This window comes from Ahaetulla prasina, chromosome 12 (assembly GCF_028640845.1).
Source record: "Ahaetulla prasina isolate Xishuangbanna chromosome 12, ASM2864084v1, whole genome shotgun sequence".
Classification (NCBI taxonomy): domain Eukaryota; kingdom Metazoa; phylum Chordata; class Lepidosauria; order Squamata; family Colubridae; genus Ahaetulla; species Ahaetulla prasina.
Window position 1 is genome coordinate 12,415,708 of NC_080550.1, and position 25,798 is coordinate 12,441,505.

The 25,798-nt window shown below is 42.8% G+C and overlaps 1 protein-coding gene across 1 annotated transcript in view; it reads right to left on the bottom strand.

The window, feature by feature from the left end:
* Nucleotides 1-845: 845 nt before the first annotated feature.
* Nucleotides 846-25,798, bottom strand: part of RHPN2 (rhophilin Rho GTPase binding protein 2) — a 65,621-nt gene continuing 40,668 nt past the window's right edge. The window contains exons 7-15 of the mRNA XM_058155611.1: nucleotides 25,072-25,238; nucleotides 16,887-17,074; nucleotides 15,154-15,310; nucleotides 12,067-12,186; nucleotides 11,357-11,551; nucleotides 9,057-9,133; nucleotides 7,578-7,724; nucleotides 5,670-5,825; nucleotides 846-4,637 (exon numbers count right to left, since the gene is read on the bottom strand). Coding sequence (XP_058011594.1) covers nucleotides 4,383-4,637; nucleotides 5,670-5,825; nucleotides 7,578-7,724; nucleotides 9,057-9,133; nucleotides 11,357-11,551; nucleotides 12,067-12,186; nucleotides 15,154-15,310; nucleotides 16,887-17,074; nucleotides 25,072-25,238 — 1,462 coding nt within the window. The 3' untranslated portion in view covers nucleotides 846-4,382. The remainder of the gene's footprint in view (nucleotides 4,638-5,669; nucleotides 5,826-7,577; nucleotides 7,725-9,056; nucleotides 9,134-11,356; nucleotides 11,552-12,066; nucleotides 12,187-15,153; nucleotides 15,311-16,886; nucleotides 17,075-25,071; nucleotides 25,239-25,798) is intronic.

Sequence of the window (25,798 nt, forward strand, 5' to 3'; positions counted from 1 at the left end):
TGTATGAAAGATAATAAAAAATGCCCTCCGGGATCTTTCTCTTTCCTCAAGGAAGTTCAGCTGTGGTCATTTAATTTTGAAATTTTTTTTTCTTTTTTAAAGGAACAGTTACATTCTTAATCTCATTTTTTCCTGCTACTTATCGGAAGGTAGCTCTGCAGATTTTACAAGGTTTCAGTTTAAGGTTCTTTTTTTTTTTAAAGAAAAAGACCGTAAATCAACGCTTGGTAATCTTGGAAATACTTGGGAGAAGCCCAACGAAAGGAAGATAGTTTTTTGGTCATCAAGGTGTTTCTCCTGTGTGCATATATTATAGCCGCCTCTATACCTAAGTGGTTTACAGAGTCAGCATATTTCCCCCAACAATCTGGGTCCTCATTTTACCGACCTCGGAAGGATGGAAGACTGAGTCAACCTTGGGGCGGTCAGGATTGAACTGCTGGCAGTCGGCAGAATTAGCCTGCAATACTACATTCTAACCACTGCGCCACCACGGTTCTTATAATCCAATAGCAACAGCATTTAGGCTTATAAAGTGCTCCATAGCACTTTCAGCACACTGGTGGTTTACAGTACCACGGCATCATTTGCATATTGCCTCCAACAATCTGGGTCCTCGTTTTCCCGATCTCAAAAGAATAGAAGGCTGAGTCAACCTTGAGCCTTGTCGGGATCAAACTTCAGGCAGTGGGCAGAGTTTGCCTGCGATATCGCACTTCAACCACTGCGCCACCAGGGCTCTTGTCAAAAGTATGAAGCTAGCATTTCAGAAAACGCTGCATGCTGCCTAGTTTGCAACAATGCCTTTAGAATCCCACTGAAGTGGTAGAGAGGATTCTGGAAAGCTGGCCATCCTGTCCACAAATGGATATTTTGTGATCTGCTATGCCCATGTAGGTGGGCATTTTGTGAGGGCACCAACCGTATGATGTGCCCTGCATCAAAAGCTTTGCCAGCTTCTGCTTCAGTGTTGAATCCAGCTAACACTGGCTTAACCCAACCATGGCATACTATAGCACACAAATTCGGTTACTATGCATTTCTTTAGAAAAACCCCAAAATCAAAAGTGGAATATGTATCACAGATAATAAGATATAAATGAACAAGTCATCCCTCTTCTAACCTACATTTTATTATGCACTAGGGTTAATTCCACAACATTGATTGAATATTGCACAATGTGAATAAGCAGTCACTATAATATTACATTCTTCCTTTTTTAAAAAAACAGACCTTCATTCTGAACAACAAGAATTAAGAAAAATTAAACTTTTATCTCATTCATCGTTGCCATGAAAAGTTCATTGTCACATATAAGTCAGGACTCATTCTTAAATAATCGTTTAAAATTTATATATTTACATCTCCTGGGTAGGAACATTAAAAGACCCAAATAATAATAAAATGGCATTGTTCTACCAGCCTTCCCCATTTTTCCTTATTCTATTCCAGTGCTTCTCTAGCTTAGTAACTAAGATATGTGGACTTCAACTCCCAAAATTCCCCAGCCAGCAATTCTGGGAGTTGAAGTCCACATATCTTAAAGTTGTCAAGAAAGGAAACACTGTTGTATTCCAATTACTTCTAAAAAATTCTCAGCTTCCAGTAAGGGATTCAATGAGTTTCAATAGGAACGTAGATTTTCCTCCTTTAAATTTTTAGCCAATCATTGTTAAGATCTACCCTGTTAGCATTATTTCAGCTTAACAGACAACTATTGTGTATTCGCCCACACCTTTAGACAGCGACAATAAAACTCCAAGCAGCAACTACTTTTCCGGTTGGGCATGTTTTTAGTGTGTTGAACTCCTAAATTTCACTTAATGCATAGTTAAATTACCTTTATCAACCCTTTTGGAATGCAACTTTCCAGTGGCGCTCAAGAAAAACCTCAATTAATATCCTTAAAAATAGCATTAAAGGTAAAGATTCCTCTGGCACGTATGTGCTAGTCGTTCCCAACTCTAGGGGGCGGTACTCATCTCCATTTCTTTCATCTCTTTCCACACTCTTGTTTAAATTAGCATATTTCTCTACACATGCAGTATTGGGACAGCTCCATCTTTGCTATAACGCTCGGCAGGTGTAGAAAACGATACCTGGTTACATCAGACCTTATGTTATGTTATGTTATATGTGCTAGTCGTTCCCGACTCTAGGGGGCGGTGCTCATCTCCGTTTCAAAGCCGAAGAGCCAGCGCTGTCCGAAGACGTCTCCGTGGTCATGTGGCCGGCATGACTCAACGCCAAAGGCGCATGGAACGTTGTTACCTTCCCTAGTTTACTACTTGCATTTTTTACGTGCTTTCGAACTGCTAGGTCGGCAGAAGAATTAGTATTACAAAAATAGCATTACCGAGATTTGTATCTGCATGCTGGCTGGGGAATTCTTGGAGTTGAAGTCCACACGTCATCTAGTTGCTGAGATTAAGAAAAACTGATTTGAAGTGAAACCTGGCAGGCGCTAAGGATTTGGTCTGCAACCAAACTGGCTGATCTCTTTCCACACTCTTGTTTACATTAGCATATTTTTCTACACATGCAGTATTGGGACATCTCCATCTTTGCTATAACGCTTGGCAGGTGTAGAAAACGATACCTGGTTACATCAGACCTTGCAAAACAAGCTGTTTTTCAAGGGATCCATTCTGTGTTAACTTAAAGTCGCCAGGGTTGGTTTCAAGGTTGTCCTTGGGAGATTTCTTTTCCACCACATATCGGGTGCCATGTCAATGCATGGCTTCTTTTGGTCGTTGACGAGATACTGTCATTTAGTGTGGGGAAATTCTGGAAACTGCCATCCTATTCCATTTCCATGTTCCGTTTGGAACACCAGAAAATGCAAAATCCAGTTCTCCAGATAACCCTGCGTCCATGGAAGGCTTCAATGATAGCCCAAAATGCTTGTCGTTTGAAATTCTTTTGTGCAAATCTGGGTCTGGTTATAGAAGAAACATCAGCATTCTTCTCTCACTGTTGCTGCCATCCCACTGCTTCCCAGTCCTGGGCTCCGAGTGATGTTATTTATCTTTTTAAAATGTTCTCTTTATTTAAATCAGGGGTTCAACTCTCAAAATTCTGGGAGCTGCAGTCCACAAGTCCTAAAATTGCCGTGTTTGGAGATCCCTGTTTCAAACCACCTCAAAGCAGAATAGAAAATAGGATTTTAAAACCTTAACACGTAGCCTTGCCGCTACCGTACCCTGTTAGATTTATTCATTTACCCAGTTTCCATCGCCTGGCCGTTTCAACAATTTATTTAAGAATTTGGTTCTGACCTGCTGTGTAGGTTGTCAACTCACAGAACCTTGCTAGCTGGTCTATAACTTGTTTCTCATTCATTGGGTTTTAAATTACCGTATTTTTCAGACTATAAGATTCACCTAAATTTAAAGAAGAGGAAAAACAACCCAAAAAAAAGGTTTTAGCCTATCTTATTTTGAGCCTTTTTTCAGCCCGTTTTCAAGGCTTTTTTCAGCCCATTTTCAATACTTTTTTGGCCCATTTTTGAGGCTTTTTGTGGCCCATTTTCAGGGGTTTTTTTGGCCCGTTTTTGGGTCCATTTTCAAAGCTTTTGGGGGGCTGTTTTCAAGGCTTTTTTGGCTCATTTTTGAGGCTTTTTTCAGCCCATTTTTGAGGCTTTTTTCAGCCTGTTTTCAAGGTTTTTTGCGGCCCTTTTTGAGGCTTTTTTTTGGCCCATTTTTTTAAAAAAAAAGGGGGACAAAAAAAACCCTCAAAAATGGGCCGAAAAAAAGCCTCAAAAACAGGCAAAATAAAACCTGGAAAATTGGCCCCCAAAAAAGGCCTGAAAACAGGGCATGCGAAGGACAAAAAAAGGCTGGCGGGTGGGCAGTGCTTCAGCAATATTCAGTCTATAAGACGCACAGACATTTTCGCCCCCTTTTGGGAGACAAAAAAGTGCATCTTATAGTCCCCAAAAATACGGTAATTAGCAAGTGTATCTCCTTGATCATGCACCATTGTGGCCAGCAGTTCTATTTGCTTCTCCCCTCAACGTAGGTGAGATGGTCAACCATGTGGCATTACTATGCTACACGTTCACATTTTAAAAAACAAAACAAAAAACAAAACAAAATCCTCAGTCTTTGCAGAACCATTCCGTTGTTTCTCAAGATAGATCATAATAACTAAGCCAGAATCCTGGGCAGAAGTTTGAAAGGAACTCTACAAACATGTAGACACCTGACATGTTCTTCAAAACATCCCGGTCCTTGCAAGATCAACAATCGAAGCCAGATTTGAACGGGTCGTTGTTGGCTTCAAGTCGGGGCTACTCAACCCTTGGATTCCTAAAGGCTACATTGTGAATTCACAACATCCATTCTTTCTGGGCGAGAGCTTCCTCAGGTCTCCCCAAGTCCTAGTACAACGAACTATCGGTACTGAAGAGTGTAAATGGGGTTGTCAGTTTCTTCTTAATGGCAGAGGTCCCACTTATAGCTGAAGGGAGGCAGAGGGTGCTGGCGGCTTTCTGCCTGTTTTTGGTTCCCCAACTCAGGAAGGACAATTTAGGCGTCACCTTCTTGGCTTTGTCGGTTCTCTCTTCTTCCATAGCCAGACATATAAGGGAGTATGTTTTCTGCATGCCCGCGGAGTAAGTGGCACATTTGTTATACTGTAGGGGGAAAGAGGGAGACAAAATGAGCAGCATATTTAAAAAAAAAAAGATTTAGTCAACGCAAAGTGGAAAATAATATTTAAACCAGGGGTCTCCAACCTTGGCAACTTTAAGACTTGTGGATTTCAACTCAAGACTTCAACTTTTATACATACACGCACGCACACACACACACACACACACACACACACACACAGATATAGATATATGTAGGTCTTTGGTTATTCGGGTTTTCTCCCGTGTAAAATTGGAAGCGTCTTGGCCAATTTTACGCGGGAGAAAACCCAAATAACCAAAGACCTACATACAAACACCCGCGAAAACTTCAGAAAACAAATACACACACACACACATATATATATGTAGGTCTTTGGTTTTTTATATATATATATAAAAAGTTTTTTCTTTTTTCTTTTAAAACAAACATTACATCATTAATCAGTGTGTCATCTGGGCACAAATTTTTGTGTCATCATATTTAACGCTTACCATCATTCCTCTCTCGCAGTCTTTCAAGATAGTTCACAATTACTGACCTTTTATCAGCCTTGGAGAATGGCCAGGCCCATACCTTTCAGAAGCCTCAACACTTGGCAAGAATGCAGAAATGAACTAATTGTCTACTGCAAACTCCACTCCCCTTTCTCTCCTCTATTAGTCCCTCTGGGAGGGGCCATTCATTGTCCACCTGTGTCCTTACTCCCAAGTCGACCCTTGTTCTTTAGCTGTTCCCTTCATCTGGCAACTCTGCGCATGCGCACACTGGGAACAGGCTCCAGCTGTTTGTCTGCCTCATTGATGTCTGACTCTGAAGGCAGCTGATAACCAGCATCCGGCCCCCTCTGCCTCTGATGCAGAGCCCTCATCAGAGCCTTTCCCCAGACTCCAGGACTGGCTCATGTCCCCCCACCCCAACCTCCTCACTGTCTGAATCTGCTGCCAGATCCACTGGCTGCTGGTGGGCTACAACAATGAATATCTTGCAGCTGTGATGGTTTTGTGGCGAATTCTGTTCCCAGCTTTACTTACCAAGGAAGGTCCATATTCTTGGCAGCTGATCACTTTGATCTCAATCTTTTGCTCGCTCAAATTCTGGAGTTTTTCCAAGACGTCACTGATCCCCAACCATTTGCAATCCGTGCCTTCAACAGCAATCACAATGTCTCCTTCTTTCAAACCTGCCAACTAAAGAAATCATTTAGCTTTAACTGTCCAGCTTCACCACAGAAGCCAGATTAAAATAATAAGGATTTTAAACTACACTACTATCTCTAATCACATAGGCTCTATTGATTTCAATGCGGTTTTAAGCCCAATCACTCAACCAATGACGTGGCAATAAACTCCACGATGCCTAGTGGGACTTAATTCTGAACCAACAGGTTCGTGATTTCATTAATAAATAACCTTGGTAATGGGCTTCCCCATTGTGGTGCTAAATCCTAAATTTTCTTCCTTCGATTTGGTTTAGCATACTAAGTGGACCTAGCCAATTGGGATTTATTTGCTACTCCACGGTTACGCAATCTATGGTTTACTGCGATCTATAAACTCAGTCTTGAAGAAGTTAATAGAGGAAGAAGATGGATTACTACTTTCATTGTCGACAAGGTACATTAGGGTGCAGCTATAAAAAATATACAATGTTTAAATCGTACCAATTCAACGTGTTAAGAAGAATCCCAGCTTTCTGTCAGATTACGGCTTACAATAAACTCTACTTTTCAAACTCATTCAGTATCAGCAATATCAGGGAGGATCAGGGGTGAAATGCTCCCGGTTCTGACGGTAGCGATGGTGGCGGGTGATTCAGAGAACTGGTAGCAAAAATCCCTGCCCCCCACCCCCCGCCCATGCCCACCCAATGCCCGGTCGCCCGCTTCCCCGCTTGCCGCTTCTTTTAAAAAATGCTTTTAAAAAGTAAAAAAAGAGGCTCTGACGATCACAGCTGAGCCCCGCGATCATCAAGAGCCTTTTTTAAAAAACTTATTAAAGCATTTTTTTTACAACCTATTCGCTGAGCTGCCTGATCGTCAGAGCCTTTATTTTTTACTTTTAAAAGCATTTTTTAACAACCTATTCGGTTGACTAGGTTGTAAAAAAAATGCTTTTAAAAGGTTTTTTAAAAAGGCTCTGACGGTCACAGCTGAGCCACGTGATTGTCAGAGGCTTTTTTTTTCACTTTTAAAAGCAATTTTTACAACCTATTCGGCTGACTAGGTTATAAAAAAATGCTTTTAAAAGGTTAAAAAAAAGAGGCTCTGACGGTCACAGCTGAGCCACGTGATTGTCAGAGCCTTTTTTTTTTACTTTTAAAAGCATTTTTTTACAACCTATTCGGCTGACTAGGTTGGGAAAAAAATGCTTTTAAAAGTAAAAAAAAAAAGATTGCACGCCACAGCTGATCACCCCACTCCACCCCGCGCGCTGTTCTGCTTACCCCATGCCTCCTTTTGGCATGCACTACATGCGCACATGCACTCCTTGCATTTGGTCAGTGGTGAAATCCAAAATTTTTTACTACCGTGAGCATGGCTTGGTGGGTGTGGCAGGGGAAGGATCCTGCAAAATCCCCATTCCCACCCCACTCTGGGGCCAGCCAGAGGCGGTATTTGCCGGTTCTCCGAACTACTCAAAATTTCTGTTACCGGTTCTCCAGAACCTGTCAGAACCTGCTGGATTTCACCCCTGCATGTGGTGCGTGGTGCGCATGCACAGCCAGTGAACCAGTAGTAAACCGGTTCAGATTTCACCACCGGAAAGGACACGTCAAATAGCAAAATAAAAGCCCATCAAAGAAAAGTGGCTACGTATCTGATGAGATTCCAGCGCATTTTTCTCGCGAGATGTGAAGAAAAATCCTTTGAAATTAAGCCTTTCCACTCTGAACAACTCTACAAAGAGGAGACACCTCCTGGATCTGAAAGGTCTACTTACTGCTGCGGGAGAAGCTGGGTCGATGCAGTCGATCTGTACCGGTGGGCCTCCTTTGAGAGTGAAACCCAACAGGCCGTCTTCACAGTAGAAACGGATGAGGCGGGGAGGTGACCATCTCTGCTTGGCTGAAAAGACCGCAGGTGGGCCCTGAGACACGGTGAGAGCAGTAGAGTCAACTTATTCAATCCACATCTTGCAAAATGTTCATGTAGATTACAGACAGCTTCTCCCCGTATGGGAATCCCCCTAGAACCCTGATGGCAAACTTATGGATTGCCTCCCACCGACCCGTGCGCTCTCACAGGGAGGGACTCCTTAGGGTGCCGTCCGCCAGGCAGTGCCGACTGGCGACACCCAGGGGAAGGGCCTTCTCTGTGGGGGCTCCCACCCTCTGGAATGAACTTCCCCCAGGACTCCGCCAACTTCCTGACCTTCGAACCTTCCGCCGCGAGCTTAAAACACATCTATTTATCTGTGCAGGACTGGACTAGAATTTTAATTTCAAATTTAATTTTAATGGGGTTTGTATCATTTTAATTGTAATTTTAAATTTTGGCCTATTTAAATAAGTTTTTTAATTTAGTGTTTTACCTTGTATTATATTTGTATTTTTATCGGGCTGTAAACCGCCCTGAGTCCTTCGGGAGATAGGGCGGTATAAAAATTTGATTAAATAAATAAATAAATATGGCACGCGTGCCGGAAGTGGCACGCAGAGCCATCTCTCCTGGCACGTGAGCTGTCGCCCATTCCTCGTCTGGGTTCCGGTGTGCCGGCCAGCTGGTCTTCACGCACACAGAAGCGCCTAAAACCAGAAGAGCAGTTGCCCGGCATGCACATGCATGCACCGGGAAGATGATTTTATGGTTTCCGGCACATGCATGCTGGTCTTTGCACACACATGCATGCTGGAAATCGGTGGCTGCTCTTCCAGTTTCCTGCAAAAGGCTGGGTTTTATATAGCAATTGAAACCGCAAAGCAAAATCATCTATGTATGTGACTACTTAAACCGCCTTTAGCCTTAAATGAAGATAAACCAGGAGTGAAATCCAGCGGGTTCTGACAGGTTCTGGAGAACCGATAGCGGAAATTTTGAACAGTTCGGAGAACCGACAAATACCACCTCTGGCTGGTCCCAGAGTGGGGAGGGAATGTGGATTTTGCAATATCCTTCCCCCAGGAGTGGGGTGGGAATGGGGATTTTGAAGTATCCTTCCCCTGCCACGCCCACCAAGCCACGCCCACAGAACCCATAGTAAAAACATTTGGATTTCACCGCTGCGATAAACCTTAACCTCATGTTCGTAAATAAATCCGAGCCACTGCTAGTTTGCAGAGAGGAGCCCTCCCAAGCGATCGATTTACATTTCAAGAAGCTGGACCTTATGGTCACAGTTAATCCTGATGCAAGAAGGCAATCAGACATATTAAAGGCAACGTGTCATAGTGACGGGAGGAGCAGGTCGCTTCAGACATACCAGCCTTTCGAAGAAGTCTCTCACTTTCACGTTAGAGAACAGAGGAGGAATCAGTTCTATCTTGTGATTCGTGTGGGCTGGAATAAAAGCAAAGCAAATAGATTTATTTATTTTTTTTAACCGCTTCTGGGAAGCTCAGAGCAACGCGTTTACTTATCGTACCCCTCTCCCACTTTCATAGCAGCTGTGTGAAGTGGCTTAGCTCGAAGATCAGCGCAAAATCTTAAATCTTTCGAGGATTTTTTTCCCCCTTAGCTTTAGAAGCTTTAGAAGCTCAAGCAATCTATCCCTTCCAATGGGACTAAACCTGTATCCACTTAGAACCTGAATCATGTTAGCAAAAAGATTCCGAGATTAGATTGTATATCTATGGAGATTCTCAGTCATCCAGGTCAGGGTTGTCCCAAAGGCGCTTTTTCCGAGAGGCAACTGGACTTTTCCGGTTTTCCTTTGAAGACGTTTCGCTTCTCATCCAAGAAGCTTCTTCAGCTCTGATTGGATGGTCAGAATCCTTCCATTCGCCACCATCCAGATCAAGCTGGCTTTTGGCAAGTCCCTGAAGACTCAGGCTTCCCAACAGAAAGAGCCTCTGTGGCTCAGACTGGTAAGACAGTCTGTTATTAACAGCAGCTGCCTGCAATTACTGCAGGTTCAAGCCCCACCAGGCCCAAGGTTGACTCAGCCTTCCATCCTTTATAAGGTAGGTAAAATGAGGACCCAGATTGTTGGGGGCAATAAGCTGACTTTGTATATAAATATACAAATAGGATGAAGACTATTGCTAACATAGTGTAAGCCGCCCTGAGTCTTCGGAGAAGGGTGGGATATAAATGCAAATAATAAAAAAAAAAAAAGACACAGCAACCCCGAAACATGCTGTGGTACAGCTGGTGCTCCGGCTGTATTGATTGTTTGGATGAATGGGATTGAGTTTTATGTACACTGCTCAAAAAAATAAAGGGAACACAAAAATACTGTAAGACATCCTAGATCTGAAGGAATGAAATATTCTTATTAAATACAGTACATTGTACTGTGTAGGTGTTCCCTTTATTTTTTTGAGCAGTATATTTTATGAATTTTTTAAAAAAATGTTTATAAAGTACTTTTCTTGTTTTTAAATGGTTTAAGCGGTGGCGGTGGCCTTTTTCCTGTTTTTATAAGCTGCCCAAGGCTATTTACTGTATTTGAAATTGGCTGCTATATAAAGTTGGATGAGAGAGAGAGAGAGAGAGAGAGAGAGAGAGAGAGACGATATAGATATATTAGATATATTAGACATATTAGATAGATAGATATAGATAGATATAGATATGAGCTAGAGAGAGAGAGAGAGAGAGGTGATATAGATAGACAGATATAGATAGATATAGATATGATATGATATAGATTAGATAGATACGATATAGATAATTAGATATGATAGATAGATAATGATATAGATCGATAGAACTAGATAGATAGATAGATAGATAGATAGACAGATAGGTAGGTAGGTAGATAGAGAGATACGATATAGATATATTAGATATATTAGACATATTAGATAGATATAGATAGATATAGATATGAGCTAGAGAGAGAGAGAGAGAGAGAGAGAGAGATGATATAGATAGACAGATATAGATAGATATAGATATGATATAGATTAGATAGATAGATACGATATAGATAATTAGATATGATAGATAGATAATGATATAGATCGATAGAACTAGATAGATAGATAGATAGATAGATAGATAGATAGATAGATAGATAGATACAATATAGATATAGATAGATAGATATGATATAGATAATTAGATAGATAGATAGATCGATAGATAGATACGATATAGATATAGATAGACAGATATAGATAGATAGATATGATATAGATAATTAGATGGATAGATATAGGTGATACATAGATAAGAGATGATAAATGATATAGATTAGATATAGATTAAATAGATATAGATTAAATAAATAGATAAGAGAGAGAGAGAGATGAATGACAGGCAGGCAGGCATCGGTCTATAGATGATAGATTTGAATCTATCTGTGATGGAATGGAATGAGAAGGCAGATTCCCGGCATGAAAGGCAACTCAATCTGGATATTACATGCGAAAGAAAAAGAATGAAGACAGGCCCTTCCAACTATTTCTCAGAGTATATGGTTGATGCAAACAACAGAGTGCTCTATCTGGTCAGATTAGGTGTGAATCACCACGTGTCATTCTCTGTTTTGGATCTGACAATCTGTCTAACAACAGATTCATTCCTGGGTCACCCCAGGTTGAAAAAAAGACTTACAAAGGATATTGGGTGCCGGCACCAAACTAAAGAAGTCATCATTTTGCTCCTGCTGGGTGTATTTGAGAAGCGACCGCTTGTGTGCAACGGACAAAATCTCTTGAAGGATCTCTATATTCCGGAGCTTTGTGCATAAGCTACAAACCCTTAAGGCTTCTTTGTGATAAAGAAGGGCTTTGTGCAAATGAAGTCTTCCTGGAAAAGGGAAAAAAATGAATGAATGAATGAATGAATGAATGAATGAATGAATGAATGAATGAGATGGATTTCTGCACCATAAAAATCCAGGATTTTTAAGCCTCAACAGTTCTGCCTATCAAGAATCGTACAAACCACATTACTTAAGTGTGATGTTCTACAGAACACACTTATTCTAATCCAGCCAAGACTACCCAAATTAATTATGTTGGTCTACTATGGCAGTGTTGTTTTAAACTCAACAACTTGACGTTGGGCGGACTTCCAACTCCCAGAATTGGAACCTATGCTGGCTGGGGGATCCTGGGAGTTGAAGTCCGTACCTCTTAAACTTCGATGAAATTGAGAAACCGTACAGACAAGCCTTTCTTCCCAAAAGCATAGATTTCGACAGTTTTGGGAAGATCAAATGACATATCCCCGAAGCAAAGAAATACTTGGGAGGTTCTAAGCCATGATTTTATCAACCATGGCTTCTTGGATGATATACCTTAAAAAGAGTTCACTCTTACCTAGCTGTTTACGCTGGCTTCTATCTCTTAAGATAGCTAAGGGTGTCATCCCCTCAGGCATGTGGTCATACAGCTGGCAAAAGGCCTTTTCCTGTTGATCTTCATCATCGGTCTGATGTACTGGGGTTACAAGAACAAAGGAAAGAGAAGATAAACATTGGTTTACTTTCGTTTACTGTCCAGGTGAGTTGCCTTCAGGCCTGATGAACAAAGAGCAGCAATCAATAGCAACCACCAACTCCAGAATCTGTTTTTCTTCTGGGATTATGGTTTCTCATGTTTCAATCTATTCCTAAAAGTTGTTTGAACAATCAGTTGCCCAGAAGTGATCTTTCAATCAGCGGGTTAAAAGTCTCTTTTCTGATATTGGTTGGACCAGAACGCCCCAAGAAAAATAGAGCATCACGGAAGTTTTAAGATAAAGGTTCCCCTCGTACATATGTACTAGTCGTTCCCGACTCTAGGGGGCGGTGCTCATCTCCGTTTCAAAGCCGAAGAGCTAGCACTCTCCGCTCTCCGTGGTCATGTGGCCGGCATGACTCAATGCCAAAGGCGCATGGAACGCTGTTACCTTCCCATCAAAGGTGGTCCCTATTTTTCTACTTGCATTTTTCACGTGCTTTCGAACTGCTAGGTTGGCAGAAGCTGGGACAAGTAACAGGAGCTCACCCCGTTACACGGCACTAGGGATTCGAACCACTGAACTGCCGACCTTTCGATCGACAAGCTCAGCATCCTAGCCACTGAGCCACCGCATCTACTTGTGCCGAATTCCAATGTATTTCCTATTAAGGGAGGGAACTTGCATTGCTTTTGAGTTTTTAACCACTGACTTTTTTCACAGTGTAAACTTTAGAGACGAGGGCTCCACGGTTCACAAGAGTTGTGGGACCTTTTTTTTTTTGGTTTTGTTTTTTTGTTTACATTTATATCCCGCCCTTCTCCGAAGACTCAGGGCGGCTTACAGTGTATAAGGCAATAGTCTCATTCTATTTGTATATTTTTACAAAGTCAACTTATTGCCCCCCCAACAATGTGGGTCCTCATTTTACCTACCTTATAAAGGATGGAAGGCTGAGTCAACCTTGGGCCGGGCTTGAACCTGCAGTAATTGCAGGCTACTGTGTTCTAATAACAGGTTCTAACAGCCTGAGCTATTCCGGCCCTTTGTGCAGCGGGCTCCAAAAAGTCAAGATTGTAGCCTCAATCCCATAATCAAAGGTGCCAGATTTAAAAAAAAAATTAGGATCTCTTCCCCCTGTGGACTCCCCAAATAGAAATTAATATGGTATATTTTCAGAATAAATAAGGGACGCAGTGGCTCAGGGGCTAGGAAGTTGAGCTTGTCGATCGAAAGGTCGGCAGCTCGGCGGTTCGAATCCCTGGTGCTGCCATGTAATGGGGTGAGTTCCTGTTATTTGTCCCAGCTTCTGCCAACCTAGCAGTTTCGAAAGCACGTAAAAATGCAAGTAGTAAAAATAGGGACCATCTCAGTGGGAAGGTAACAGCGTTCCGTGCGCCTTTGGCGCTGAGTCATGCCGGCCACATGACCACGGAGACGTCTTCGGACAGCGCTGGCTCTTCGGCTTTGAAACGGAGATGAGCATCGTCCCCTAAAGTCGGCAATGACTAACATGTATGTGCGAGGGGAACCTTTACCTTTACCTTTACTTTATTTTCAGAATGGTTCTCTTTCTCCAATAGAGGAGAATCTTTGTAGCTCAGGGTTGAAATGACGAGTCCGTAGTGCTCTCTGAGCTTGGCTGTTTTCTTTTTTTTTTAACATTTATACCCCGCCCTTCTCCGAAGACTCAGGGCGGCTTACAGTGTATAAGGCAATAGTCTCATTCGATTAGTTTATTTACATACTCAAGTTATTGCCCCCCCAACAATGTGCGTCCTCATTTTACCTACCTTAAAAAGGATGGAAGGCTGAGTCAACCTTGGGGCGGGCTTGAACCTGCAGTAATTGCAGGCTACTGTGTTCTAATAACAGGTTCTAACAGCCTGAGCTATTCCGGCCCTTTGTGCAGCGGGCTCCAAAAAGTCAAGATTGTAGCCTCAATCCCATAATCAAAGGTGCCAGATTTAAAAAAAAAATTAGGATCTCTTCCCCCTGTGGACTCCCCAAATAGAAATTAATATGGTATATTTTCAGAATAAATAAGGGACGCAGTGGCTCAGGGGCTAGGAAGTTGAGCTTGTCGATCGAAAGGTCGGCAGCTCGTGATTCGAATCCCTGGTGCTGCCATGTAATGGGGTGAGTTCCTGTTATTTGTCCCAGCTTCTGCCAACCTAGCAGTTTCGAAAGCACGTAAAAATGCAAGTAGTAAAAATAGGGACCATCTCAGTGGGAAGGTAACAGCGTTCCGTGCGCCTTTGGCGCTGAGTCATGCCGGCCACATGACCACGGAGACGTCTTCGGACAGCGCTGGCTCTTCGGCTTTGAAACGGAGATGAGCATCGTCCCCTAAAGTCGGCAATGACTAACATGTATGTGCGAGGGGAACCTTTACCTTTACCTTTACTTTATTTTCAGAATGGTTCTCTTTCTCCAATAGAGGAGAATCTTTGTAGCTCAGGGTTGAAATGACGAGTCCGTAGTGCTCTCTGAGCTTGGCTGTTTTCTTTTCTTTTTTTTTTTTAACATTTATACCCCGCCCTTCTCCGAAGACTCAGGGCGGCTTACAGTGTGTAAGGCAATAGTCTCATTCTATTTGTATATTTACAAAGTCAACTTATTGCCCCCCTCCCAACAATCTGGGTCCTCATTTTACCTACCTTATAAAGGATGGAAGGCTGAGTCAACCTCGGGCCTGGTGGGACTAGAACCTGCAATAATTGCAGGCAGCTGTGTTTTAATAACAGGCTTCTTACAGCCTGAGCCACACCGCAGCCCTTGCCAGCATTTCTTCTTGCCAGCATTTCAGTGCCCAAACATTACCACGCACTGATGGTGTTACCTAGTTTGGGTGACCAAAAGGTCTGCAAGAAAACAGCCCTGCTCAGAGAGAACCAAGGACTCCTCATCTCTTGGTCCACCCGACAGGTAGGCCAATGTATGTACAAATCTGATAATCTTCTTACGCTGGTGGTCGCTCAGCATAGTAGCAACAAAATAATGCGCCAAAGCTCTGAAATGATCCGATTTGACTTGGGCCAGCTTTGACCAAGAGTAAGGGATGTTCTCCTTGACTGGTGCTTGACTCATTGCGGTTTCCACAAGCACGTACATCTCTCCAACCTTAAAAACAAAGCACAAGAAAAGATATTGGACTAAAATACACACGTGGTTGGGGAAAATGATTAAAAAACACATAGGCTTTAAGCCAGAAGTCTTTCTTTTGGGAATTTTCCTGAGAGATATACTAGAGGTGTAAAATATTTGATTGTAAATATTATTACAGCAGTCAGGATTGCGTTTGCTAAAAATTGGAAAAAATGAGAAACTACCTTTGCAAGACGAAATAATTAGGAAGATGAAGGAATGTGCAGAGATGAGTAAATTGACATTTGAAATTAGAGATCAAGAAGATAAGCAATATTATAAAATATGGGATTTATTTTTCCACTGGTTAGAAGGAAAGATACGTTAGAAAAAACAATATAAGACATACGTGTGAAAGAGATGTTTGTTTTGAGATTGCACAAGAAGACATGTGAACACCCTTTCAGCACATTGTAATTGTTTGATGAGAGTGTCTTTTTTTGTTGTTGTGAAAAAATAAAAACTTTTTTTAAAAAAGCACAATGACCCACACATGAACTACTGACTCTGCATATTAAAAGCTCGCTCAAGGCACTCGGTATTGGCGCTGATCAACAGTTATCGGAGTCTATACTTAAAGATGCATATGGTTCTCGCAAAGGAATTTTTAAAAAGGGGGGAAAAGAACTTTAGCAATAATTTAGAGAGGATTTTTGTTTTCCTCACAGATGTTCGTCATCGAATCTAAAAGGCTGAGAATAACTTTCGGAAAGAAAAGTTGCATTCTAGTCTTCTTTCTAGCCCATGGAGGGGAGGTTCACTAGAACATTACAAGACCCACTTCTGCCTCCCTAGCATCCCATAATAGGAAAAGTGCCATCTCTTGATTCCTGGAGGTCTGTTTCACAAGGAATCATCGTATTGTCCTGATGTCAGCAAACGATAAAGGTATGTGTACTCTGCTCTCATATGTTGTGGTCCGCCAGCAGCCTGCGAAGCTGGCAATGGAGTCGGACAGCGATGAGACTGAGGAAGAACATGGGCCAGTCCTGGAGACTGAGGAAGGCCCGGATGAGGGCTCTGCGTAGGAGGCAAAGATGGGGCCAGGGCCATCGGGGAGTGAGGTGCAGACTCCAGAGCCTCCAGAGGCTGACAGTAGTGAGGCAGAGAAACAGGAGGATCCTGTTCCTAGTGCACGCATGAAAAGAGCTGCCAGAAGGCAAGAGCAGCTAAAGCAAAGAAGACGACTCGGGAGTAGGGCCAAGAGATGATTGGCCCCTCCCAGAAGGCTTAAAAGACCAGCAACAGCGTTTGGGCTCTTTGCCGGAAAACAACATTGATAGCCTCGCTCCTTGTCTTGCTGCAGTTATTTCTTGTTGGGGTCTTCTGCTTTTGAACTTTTGCCAAAAAAAGCCTTTGGCAGTTTGCCTAATTAGACCAAGGTTGGTGATAAGACTGAAGAAGTGTGTTATAAAGAATTTGTTTTGATTTAGTTTGGACGACGTTGAGAATGAGTTAATTCTCAGCTGTTCTAATAAAGTCTGTTTGTTTTTGAACTGATTGCGTCTACTATTACCTACTTGGGCCTGGGTCACAACATCACACGGCTTACCTTCGCAACTTCCTGGGCCATTTTTATAAGCGTGAAAAATTCATTCCTTATCCCAGGAAGGCAGATCTGTTCAAAGATGCACTCCTGAGCTTGAGCGAGCATCATCTTGACCAGCACACTCAACATGGCAGGGCTCATGTCATAACTTGGAGTGTGAGTGAAAGTTTCTTTTAGATAGTTTAGAACTCCTGAAATTGGGGAAGAAGCAACAAACAGGATTAACAGAGCAACGATTCCACAATCTCATGGAAACACAATGGTAGTGGCGTTTAGCCACTCATTTCTCAGTTTAGATTAGATTTATACATTTGGGTCACCCAAACGTTACTGAGGCAAGTCAAATTTGTCTTCAGTATCATTACTTTTAAGTTTAAAGTTTGTTTGGTGGAATTCTAGAAGAGTGTTTCCCAAACTTGCCAACTTTAAGATGTGTGGACTTCAACGCCCAGGATTCTCCAGTCGCCATGCTGGCTGTGGAATTCTGGGAGTTGAAGTCCACCCACCTTAGAGTTGTCAAAACGCTGCTCTGGAAGATGCCGTAAGATGTTCTCTATTCTACCTCCCAACAACGTGCAAACATGGGAACAAGAATCACCTACACTTCTATAAGGTGCTTTCAATGTTTCTGTTTTTCATTATTTATTTATTAAATTTGTTTGCTGCCCATCTCTCTGTTAGGGGCAAGACACGGAACCTTGGAAACAGTCAATTTCCAGACTCATTAATGAGTTTATTAAGGAGGAGCTTCTCCACTCCTTAAACCTCTTCCAGCTTTAATGCCACCGTCATTTATGAGATAAGCTACTAACAAACTTTACTCTTTATCTCTTGGCTGCTTTATGTTCAACATTCTCTCTATTACTTTCCCAGCCTCTTCATAGTCTTTCACACAATCCTCTAGGGCAGGGATCTGCAAACTTGGCTCTTTTAAGACTTGTGGACTTCAACTCCCAGAATTCCTCAGCCAGTAAAGCTGGCTGAGGAACTCTGGGAATTGAAGTCCACAAGTCATTTGTTTGAAATGGTGTAGGGTTTCCTGCCTGGGCAGGGGGTTGGACTAGAAGACCTCCAAGGTCCCTTCCAAATCTGTTATTATGTTATATAAGTCTTAAAAGAACCAGGTTTGCAGACCCCTGCTCTAAGGGTGTAATCCGTGGCTGTCTAACCACAACATGGCATTCGAAGTTAGGAACTAGAGGACTTTAAAAGAAATCAATCCAACATTGGGACAAGGTGATTAATTAATATTTGATTATCTAGCACTTAGACTTGCATACCGCCTCACAATGCTTTACAGCCCTCCCTAAATGGTTTACAGAGTCACCATATTTCCCCCAGCAATCTAGGTCCTCATTTTACCGACTCAGAAGGATGGAAGGCTGAGTCAACCTTGAGACAGTGAGAATCGAACTCCTGGCAGTCGGCAGAATTATGATACGTTCTAACCACTGAGACTCTTATATGTTGAATTTAACTCTTTTAAACATAGCCCATGCTCACAGCTAACAAAATATCAAGCCACATTTGAAACGACTTCAGCTGGCAGGGAAAACCCATCAGAATAAAATTATTTCTCCTTGGATTTCTGGCTCAAGCATCCAAGGCTCTTATTGACAGGTTTGAGAAGGTAAACTTTTTTTTTTATGTAGCCAAGTTGAACATGTGCAAAAAGAATAAGGAGTACATAACTTTATAATTCAGTTGACATATGTTCTCGGTTTCCAATGAGGAACAACTTACTCTAAGCAAGAATCAAAGGGAACAAAAAAAGAGCAAATAATGTCGGTAGATAAGTTCTAAGATATTTTCCTCCTTATCTCACTAGCATGCCGTGTTTATTATTCATGTTCTATGGTCCAAGGCATTTTTAATAAGAGGAAATTCAGAGCCCAAACAGGGCAGAAAATGTGCATGAAGCTTTCAATTGTTTTCAAATTCTTTGAAAGCAATTGCCAAGGTTCCGGTTCCGATTATGAAAGATGGAGACCAAATCTCTTATTTTTTAAGCATTTTTTCTACAACCTCTTCAGCTGACGAAGTTGTAAAAAAATGCTTTTAAAAGACTCTGGCGATCAGGAAACTCAGCTGGGATCGCCAGATCCTTTTGAAAGCATTTTTTTAATGCTTTTCAAAGGCTCTGATGATCCCAGCTGAGCTGTGCAATCATCAGAGGCTTTTTTTTACTTGTAAAAGCATTTTTTGACCGAAGAAAACATGCTTTTAAAAGTAAAAAAAAACCCTTTAATGATCACGCAGCTCAGCTGGGCATGTGAGGGGGGGCAAGGATTTTTGCTACCAATTCTCCGAACTACCCGCTGCCATCGCTACCGGATCGGACGATTCCCTAACATGAGGAATGACACCAGACCCACACTCATGAGGTCCACACAGGATGTCACCACCGCACATCCACCCAGAAAGCAGACCCAAACCCACACTGATCATGAAGCACGACCAAGGACCAGAAGCCAGACCGCAGCTGCAACATTAGCCATTTCAAACCCCTCCAATCCATACATGCAGCAGACTGACACCCACTATGAAGATGTAGCACGACCACAAAGCCAAACAACAGCTATGCAGCTCACCAGCTCAAATCCCTCTGCAACACAGACTAAACTGAGCACAACCAAGCCCCCACCCAAACAGGACACACCCCCAGCCAATCAGAGCACAAAAAACCCCATCCAATCAGAGCACAGCCAAACTCCCACCCAATCAGTTCAAACTCCCACTAGCAGTAAAAAGGAAGAAACAGCTGCGATCACACACTGCTCCCAGAAGCACGGCTGAAGCCTGAAGATGACGAATGAGACTTCACGAAACGTCGCCAAGACACTTCCAATTTTACACGGACAAAACCCAACAATCAAAGACCTACATACAAACACCCGTGAAAACCTCAGAAAACAAATATATATATATATATATATATATATATATATATATATATATATATATATATATACAGCTGCGATCACACATTGCTCCCAGAAGCACGGCTGAAGCCTGAAGATGACGAATGAGACTTCAAACGCCGCCAAGACACTTCCAATTTTACACGGGAGAAAACCCAAACAACCAAAGACCTACATATATATATATATATATATATATATATATATATATATATATATATATATATATATATTTCTGAGGTATTCGCGGGTGTTTGTATGTAGGTCTTTGGTTATTCGGTTTTCTCCACGTAAAATTGGAAGTGACTTGGCGACGTTTAGTCTCATTCGTCATCTTCAGGCTGGTGTTTACAGCTTCGTACTTTGTGCATTGCTCCCAGAAATACGAAGCTGTAAACACCAGCCTGAAGATGACGAATAAGACTTCGTCGAAACGTCGCCAAGACACTTCCAATTTTACGTGGGAGAAAACCCGAATAACCAAAGACCTACATATGGCTGTGACAATATGACAAATCTGTCAGCAGGCAAGCTGCCAGACGGAACCAAGTTGGACCTGGTTCAAATAAATTCCACACAAACCAATTCTTTGGAAAGCTGTAAAACAAACATTTGCTGAAGCTTCAAATCCTTAGTAGCATTCAGCAGAGATCTGATCGTCATCATAATAATAAAAAAAATGCATTGTTCCCAACTGGTTTGTCAAGTTTTATCGGCAAATTTTAATTGCACAAAAATGGATGGTTGCCCTAAACCCTGCTGCAAACTTACACTCTCTCTCTCATCCACCCACCCACCCCACATTCGGCTACCACTTTGAAATTACTGCAAAATGCAAAATCAAGGCAATGTTAAATCTTTAAGGCAACCCATCATGCCACGCTCCAGCCCATTCCGTCAAATACTCATGCATTCAAAACAAACAGCAAGTTGGTTGATGAGGGAAAAAGGGAGAGGTTGAACACCTTAAGTGAGACTGCATTGTTTCCACTCCTGTTCTAGACAAAACGGAGCCTTCTTTGGTGTGAAAGAATTTCTGGTGGGGATCTTGAAGAGGAGGTAGTTGGGTTGACCTACGTGATAAGCTATAAATAGAATAACAGAAGGGACCTTGGAAGTCTTCTAGTCCAACCCCTTGCTCAAGAAAGAGACTCTATACCAGGGGTGTCCAAACTTGGTCCCTTTAAGACTTGTGGACTTCAACTCCCAGAGTTCCTCAGCCAGCTTTGCTGGCTGAGGGACTCTGGGAGTTGAAGTCCACAAGTCTTAAAGGGACCAAGTTTGGACACCCCTGCTCTATACCATTCCATACAAATGGCTGTCCAGACTCTGCTTATAAACCTCCAGTAATGGCAGTGGTGGGTTTCAAATTTTTTTTACTACCGGTTCTGTGGGTGTGGCTTGGTGGGAATGGCAGGGGAAGGATACTATAAAATCTCCATTCCCACCCCACTCCAGGAGAAAGTTACTGCAAAAGTTCCATTCCCTCCTGAATAGCTGGGATTTGGGAGGCAGAGAATAGATGGGGGCAGGGCCAGTCAGAATTTTTATTACCGGTTTTGTGGACGTGGCACAGCTTGATAGGCGTGGCTTGGTGGGCCTGGCAGGAGAAAGTTACTGCAAAAGCTCCATCCCCTCCTGAATAGCTGAAATTTGGGAGGCAGAGAATAGATGGGGGCAGGGCCAGTCAGAATTTTTACTACCGGTTTTGTGGATGTGGCACGGCTTGGTGGGCGTGGCAGATGAAAGTTACTGCAAAAGCTCCATTCCCTTCTGAATAGCTGGAATTTGGGAGACAGAGAATAAATGGGGATCAGGCCAATCAGAATTTTTACTACCGGTTCTCCAAACTACTCAAAATTTCCACTGCCGGTTCTCCAGAACTGGTCAGAACTTGCTGCAACCACCTCTGAGTAATGGAGCACCCACAACTTCTGAAGACAAGCCATTAATTGTTCTCGTTTTTAGGAAATTTCTCCTTAGTTCTTTGTTGGATCTCTCCTTGATTAGTTTCCACCCATTGCTTCTTTTCCTGCCCTCAGATGCTTTGACTCCCTCTTCTTCGTGGCAGCCCCTCAAATATTGGAACACTGCTATCATGTCACCTCTAATCCTCCTTTTCACTAGACTAGACAAACCCAATTCCTGCAACCGTTCTTCATATGTTTCAGCCTCCAGTCCCCTAATCATCTTTGTTGCTCTTCTCTTCACTCTTTCCAGAATCTTCGGTTACCACTGTAATTTGCAAACCATGGTTTGCATCTGACATGCTAAGACAGTGATGGTTAACCTTTTCAGCACCGTGCGCCGAAACTGGAGCCCGTGAGCGTGACATACGCATGTGCTGCAGCACCAGAACCCAGAAGACAGCAGCTGGCCAGTGCGCATGCACACGGCAGCCAACTGCTCTTCTGGGTCCCATCCAGCTGTTCTCTTCTGAGTTCCAGCACTCATATGCACGCCTGCCAGCTGGTCTTCACGTGAAGACCAGTATGTCCACAATAGAAACTAGAAAAGCAGCTGGCAATGGCGCGCGTGCCCACAGAGAGGGCTCTGTGCGCCACCCCTGGCACGCGTGCCATAGGTTCGCCATCGCGGGGCTAAGATAAAGTTGGACAAATCAAACTAGGAGTAAAACAATTTGAATCCAATCAGTGATTGGGGATGCTCGCAAATTTGGATAGCCTTATTAGAAAGATCACCGGATTGTCACGGGCCGTTTTATATCACAAGTCTTAACAAAATGTTTTCAGAATCGCAGAGCGAAGAAGTCAGAAACTTCAGACAACATTTAACCAGTTCTGCCATTTCTTAAGGATTTGAGAGGTGTTTATTTTATTACTCAGAGTCTCTAAAAGAACATTTGTTCTTTTACCATCTGCTCTTTGGCAAGGCCTCCCTGTATGTTTGTATGCCCAGGGTTGTGTTTATAGGTGAAAATCTTAGCAACAATCTTTCATTCTGTCCACAAAGGTCCGTGGGTAGGGTTTGAATGATATTGCATCACCTTTACGATAACTGAATTCTCAACCATCTCCCCACTTTCCTCCCCCCCCCCCAAAAAAAACTGCCAAAATGTTTTCTCCAAACAATTTTTTTTCTTCAAAAAATTAGTAATTGTTTTCATTAAAGATTATTATCCGGTGGTGATACTAGTGAACTCTCTATTCAAAACCATTTTACACCTATCTACGTACCTATGTATGAATTTTGTATGAAGGTGGTTGCTCCTAAGATGTTACTATGAAGACTGACAATAGTACAGATAGTCCTCGACTTACAACCACAATTGAGGTTGCAATGGTCGTAAGTGTGAAAAACGTTATCAGTCGTTTTTGTCAGTGCTGTTGCAGCTTTGAGCGATCGCTAAATGAACTGCTGTTAAGTCGAGGACTTCCTGCACATCTGGTGACTCGGGGTTTAAGAGTACCCTCTTCCTTCCACCTTATTTTGCAATTCATGAGTTAAAATGGTAAAGGTTCCCCTCGCACATATGTGTTTATTTATTTATTTATTTATTTATTTATTTATTTATTTATTTATTTATTTATTCGTACTTTTATACCGCCCTATCTCCCTAGGGACTCAGGGCGGTGTACAGCCATATAAAAACACATAAATATACAAAGTAAAACATTCATCTAAAAAACTTATTATATAGGCCAAAATTTAAAATAGACATATAAACAATAAAACCCAATTTAAAACCAAATCTAAAATTTAGACATTTAAAATTTTAAAAATTTAAAAAAAAAATCTAGTCCAGTCCTGCGCAAATAAATAGATGTGTCTTGAGCTTGCGGCGGAAGGTCTGAAGGTCAGGAAGTTGACGAAGTCCTGGGGGAAGCTCGTTCCAGAGGGTGGGAGCCCCCACAGAAAAGGCCCTTCCCCTGGGCGTCGCCAGTCGGCACTGCCTGGCCGACGGCACCCTGAGGAGTCCCTCCCTGTGAGAGCGCACGGGCCGGTGGGAGGCATTCGGTGGCAGTAGACGGTCCCGTAAGTAACCCAGACCTATGCCATGGAGCGCTTTGAAGATCATTACCAAAACCTTGAAGCGCACCCGGAAAACCACAGGCAGCCAGTGCAGTCTGCGCAGGAGGGGTGTTACATGGGAGCCACGAGGGGCTCCCTCTATCACCCGCGCAGCCGCATTCTGAACTACCTGGAGTCTCCGGGTGCTCCTCAAGGAGGAATAGGAATAAAAGTGCAGGGGAGCTAAAATCCAAGCAATAGGAGTGCTCAGAGAAGCTACTGGTTGTCCAAAATGTGCTTTTCCAAACAGCAACTGGAATTTGATTTTTTTCCCTTGCAAACATTTTGCGTTTCATACAAGAAGCTTCTTTAGTTCAAGAACCAGTCTTGGTTTGGTTTGAAAATTGAAGGAGCTAGTCGTTAGTTGTTAGTCGTTCCTGACTCTAGGGGGCAGTGCTCAGCTCCGTTTCAAAGCCAAAGAGCCAGCATTGTCCGAAGACGTCTCCGTGGTCATGACTAAATGCCAAAGGCGCATGGAACGCTGTTACCTTCCCACCAAAGGTGGTCCCTATTTTTCTCCTTGCATTTTTTTACGTGCTTTCGAACTGCTAGGTTGGCAGAAGCTGGGACAAGTAATGGGAGCTCACCCCGTTATGTGGCACTGGGGATTCAAACCGCCGAACTGCTGACCTTTCGATCGACAAGCTCAGCGTCTTAGACACTGAGTTAGACGGCCGTATAATTTGAGCAAACACACGAATATTGCTGAAAATCCGCAAAAGGCATTGAGGCCACTATGCAAGATTGCACAACGCTATTCCAGACCAGAAAAGATTTGCAGATTTGCAAGTTGGATTGCAAAGAATGGAAAGCAGTTAACGACGGACACCAAAAATTATCCAGGATTTCGAAATAACGTAAGTCATTAATTCACAACAACAACATTTACTCTGGCTAAACAGCCTACTTAAGTGCCTTCCGTAAACCTGACAGGGAGGAGGCAGAAGGAGTTAATAATAAGTTTTGAAAAGAACGTCACTAAAAAAAAAAAAACCCCCGAACATTCCTTGCTATTCTTGCTTACGGTTCTTTGGGTGTTAATTCTGCCTCCCTTGGATGTCCAAAGAGTGTGAAATTAAGCTCAGACAGTCACCTGACCGCTGGAACAGAGACAAACCAGAGGAAATCACAATAGCAAACAAGAGGATTAAAGCTATTCAATCTCCAGGCATTTCTTTAAGGGAGGGGCTGTGGGGTAGGGTGGGGGAACCTTACCCCACCCTTCTCGCTCCTACCTGCTGCCTTCTGAAAAGCACTGATGGCCTTTTGAAGCCCGGCTCCTGTTTGCCGGTTGCATTTTGTACCGATCTGTGTGTAGAGGGCTCCGATGTTAAATAAAATGCTGGCTTTTTCCAGCAACACATTCTTCTGGCAAACGGGAACGCCCGTGAAAGAGTCATACCTTCAAGAAAAACCGGAGAGAGCATAAATGTTAACGACCCAGGAAAGAAGAAGAAAAAAAAATGGGGAGAAAAGATTTGCTTTGCAATGTTTTTAAGATGCCCCCCCCAAAAAATGAGCAAACATTCTTTTCTTATTAATCCCAGTTTAGATCCAAATGTAATTTGCCTGCCAGTTGGTTCGGAAGCAGGAAGTGGCATTCACTTCCCTTCGCTACCAGTTTGCAAATGTGAGTCCACACCCCACCTCTGCGCAAGTGCAGAGCATCAAAAACGTGGATAAATGGGATGTGATTACGTCCAGGTGGGTGGGCAGAGCCACCCGCGGCCGCTGCTACTGGTTTGCCCGAATCGGATTTAACTGGCTGAATACTACCACTGTTCAGAAGGTATTCTGTGATTCAGACCAGTTTCCACAATGGACTAAGCTTGTGATGGCGAACTTATGGCACGCATGCCACAGGTGGCACGCGGAGCCATATCAGAGGGCACATAAGCGTTGCCCTAGCTCAGCTCCGGCGCACGCATGCTGATTTTCGGGCGTTCTGGGCCCACCAGAAAT